The sequence below is a fragment of the Amyelois transitella genome, chromosome 6 (genome assembly GCF_032362555.1).
Source record: "Amyelois transitella isolate CPQ chromosome 6, ilAmyTran1.1, whole genome shotgun sequence".
NCBI classification, from domain to species: Eukaryota; Metazoa; Arthropoda; class Insecta; order Lepidoptera; family Pyralidae; genus Amyelois; species Amyelois transitella.
In genome coordinates, this window is record NC_083509.1 from 12342761 (window position 1) to 12346548 (window position 3788).

The 3788-nt window shown below is 34.9% G+C and overlaps 1 protein-coding gene across 2 annotated transcripts; it reads left to right on the plus strand.

Annotated features, from left to right (window-relative positions):
• Nucleotides 1-427: 427 nt before the first annotated feature.
• On the plus strand, nt 428-3328 carry LOC106140208 (ADP-ribosylation factor-like protein 1). Of its 2 annotated transcripts, none has more exons than XM_060944785.1 (5): nt 428-647; nt 729-945; nt 1320-1431; nt 1802-2027; nt 2968-3328. In XM_060944785.1, exons 1-4 carry the CDS (start codon nt 644-646, stop codon nt 2009-2011), a joined length of 543 nt encoding a protein of 180 aa, XP_060800768.1. In that variant the 5' UTR covers nt 428-643; the 3' UTR covers nt 2012-2027; nt 2968-3328. The 2 variants fall into 2 exon arrangements, with proteins under 2 accessions (XP_060800768.1, XP_060800767.1); XM_060944784.1 differs by having other exon boundaries at nt 1802-2023.
• The last annotated feature ends 460 nt before the right edge of the window (nt 3329-3788 follow it).

The window sequence follows — 3788 nt, forward strand, 5'->3', positions numbered from 1 at the left end:
TGTCTACCTTGATGTGATTATAATGTATGTGTGTATGTAAATTACAATTTTGACAAAGATTGATTAGACATTTTTTCTAATAGGAAAATATGTACCTACTGTCAATTTACGTTTAATACAGCTTAGCTAAATGAACAAATAATAACGCATGTTTTATTTAACATTTATCTCGACGGCACTAAATTTGACTTTAGTTAAAAATATATATTATTTAACTTTTCGATAATTTTGTGTATTTGTAAACCAAGATTTAGAAAGAAAACACTTTTTTAAATTAATTTTATATATGTCAAGAGGCAAAGTTAAATTTATAACATGATGACTAATTGAATTACATGATGGATTAACAAGACAAAGGTATTGCTCCGAAAAACATTTATTAGATTTTTCTTACATTTAGTAAATTTTATTCTACTGGTTATGGCAACATTATTTTGAGTGCTTGCTTACACGTCAAATGACTGGTATTGGTATGATTTTCGAGTAAAATGTCTAATATTTACCGATAAAAACGATAAATATTATAGAAAAGACCGTGAAATAAAGTAGAAATTACGTTGGTAGTTTGTGGATGTTCAGACAAAATTGCAAAATCATTCCTTAGGTGTAAAATTAATTTAACATAGGCTAGGCTTATCACAAAATGGGTAAGTAAATTTAGTGTCGTAAATAATTTTTACTACTTGCTAAACATCATGAATCAATTATCACGATATTTGTGATTTCAGGTGGCCTATTTAGTTATTTTAGAGGTTTGTTAGGGGCTCGGGAAATGAGGATTTTGATTCTTGGTTTGGATGGCGCCGGGAAGACTACTATTCTGTATAAATTACAAGTTGGCGAAGTGGTCACCACTATCCCTACAATTGGTTTTAACGTGGAGCAAGTGACGTACAAAAATCTTAAGTTTCAAGTATGGGATTTGGGTGGACAGACCAGTATAAGGTATTTCTTATTGAGGTTATGTTTGTTAGGTTTAGTCATTGTTTTCACTGTGAAGTCTTTTTAATTGTTGGAGTATATCTAAAGATCTTGTAACCGGTATGCAATTCTTGCTGCCATAAACAATCTCTTAAAAATTCTTTTGAACATCAATTTTTGAGTAACTATTATGTACACAACAAGTACAATAAATATATACTGTTTTTTAATAAAAAAAACTGAAAGGTTCTAATAATCAGAGGAAATTTACTTGTTCACAATAGACAACTGGCTACTGGATTAATTTAAGGCAGTATTATTAAAACAAAAGAGGTCACATGCTGTTACTTATGAAATTTATTAAAGCACATAATAATAAATTTTATTTTTTATTTCAGGCCGTACTGGCGATGTTATTATGGCAACACAGATGCTATAATATATGTGGTAGACTCGGCTGATCGAGATAGAATAGGAATATCTAAGGATGAGTTGGTGCATATGTTAAGAGTATGTATAATTTTTATTTTGCAAAATAAAAACTTTTTGTTGGTCTCGAATCATAGAAAAGATGTGTGTGCTAGATGCTTTCCAAAAGTCAATCAATGAAAAGGTTTACAAACTTAGTATTCTCCTATTAGTTAGCAAACTGGCTCATTTCTTTAACCTAAATTCTACTTATAAGGTATTCAGGGAAACATATATAATCACATCTGGATCCATTATGGGGTAGACAGAGCCAACAGTTTTGAAAATGCAATGTTCAGCTTTTTATTCAAATACCTACATAGCTTTGGATCTAATGACTTGCTTTGGGGGTAAAAATGATCACGTCACAACTGTACAATAAAACATAATGTTATTTTAAATATTTTTCCAGGAAGAGGAATTAGCGAACGCAATCCTCGTGGTATTAGCAAATAAACAAGATATGGCCGGGTGCCTCACAGTGGCGGAGGTCCACCAAGCTCTGGGTCTGGACGCGCTGAGAGACCGCACGTTTCAGATCTTCAAGACGTCAGCGGTCCGCGGCGAGGGACTGGACCAGGCTATGGACTGGCTGTCTAACGCATTGCAAGCTAGGAAATAACACCAGATTTAGGTTGGTTAGTTTTGTTTTTAACTATTATTCATCAGAAATTACTCCTCATAGCATCCTCAACTCTTTGGAGTGGAGCATAAGGTGTGCCTGTGACCATGATCTTGATACCCTAATCAATTGGCTCAATGTGGATGATGGGAAATAGATTGAAGCAACTGGAATAATGTAGCCTACCTTTCCAGGAAAGTTGAGTGAATTTATGTACATTTCGGACAGGATCCCTAACAAATTTCAGTGGTTGAATCGATCAGATGTCTGAATGCGTAAAAACTTGTCTTACCCAGTCCAAGATCATGGTTAATGGCTCACTCCAGAAATGTGAGAATGTAACCAGGACTAAGGGAAGAAATAAAACTGGCAAAGTGTGGATCGGACTAACGCACAAAGGAATATTTATTTTTTATATTCATGTTTCTACCTGTTCATTAAAATCTACCAAAACAATTGCTTGAAAATTATGTTTGCCATTATTAAAGGGGCATTTAAATAATTGTTATTTATTAGACTGACAGCAGAGGCTTAGTTAGGGCCCCGTTTTAATCATTTACATTCAGAACCCAAAAAAGAAATATGCAAAATGCCAAGATTACCCATGCCCATACATACAAATAGTGACAACCAAATCCCTTGCGGGCAGGATAGAGCCAACGGTCTTGAAAAGACTGAAAGGCCACATACAGCTGTATGACTTAACGATGGAATTAAGATTTAAATAGTCCCAGGTTGGTAGCCCATCGCCCATAAGAGGAATCCCAGGTTTATTAGCCTATTAGGAATCCTAAGTTTATTAGACTATTCCTGTTTCAATTAAGGTTTGTTAATACCTACATCATTAAGAGATCTGAGAATATAATCTTGACTCATGCCAGGAACAAGAAGCACTATGCAAAATCTCCAGTTTAAAGTACGGTTCCCTGATACCCGTTTAAAAATTTTGTTTTCAGGTTTTATATGAAGTGGATTTCTGATTGCGCAGTGACCGCTGCATAGTCATCACCCGCCACTAGTTTAGTTAGCGTCGCCGCTGGACCTTGCTATGTCATGTTTGAACAAGGATTTTATTGGGATTATAATCATCACTATTCAGTCTTTTCGGGACTGTTGGCTCTGTCTACCCCGTGAGGTATATGGACGTGACATATGTATATGTATTTAATTATCGTTTTCAGAATAACTTTATGAATGACATAAATAGAATACAGGGGCGAGAGTGCAACAATATTAATTGTGTAAAAACAAAAAAAAACAATGAAATTTGGAGTTGTACGTTTGATAATAGGTATCCTTTTGAGCATCAGCTTTTCATGTTTATACTAGAGTGCGCGGCTTCGCTCGCGTGAACGCCAATTTTTTGTTCCCGCGGGAATTTTGGCAAAATTCTCTCCCAGACCACAAAACCTACATCTAAGTAGACCAAGCGGTTCTAGGTGTGTGTTATTTTTCAGTCAGTGTCCTCTTTTATAAGAAAATATTATACACACTTAATAATTAGCATCAGCTCATTTGGATGGCATGGATAAAATATTTATCACTTTTAACAAACATGTTAACATATCGAGAAACCGAAGTGAGGTATCTCCCATGTGTGGTTTAACTAATGATTCGACATAATACCATATAATTATCTTCATCATATCATTAATTTCCAATCCCTATAACATGGCATGCGCAACGACTTTTTATCGCGCGAAATCTATCGCTGTTTCGTTTTTTTTATGCTGTGAAACGGGACAGCGATAGTTTTTCGCGCGATAACAACGGCGTC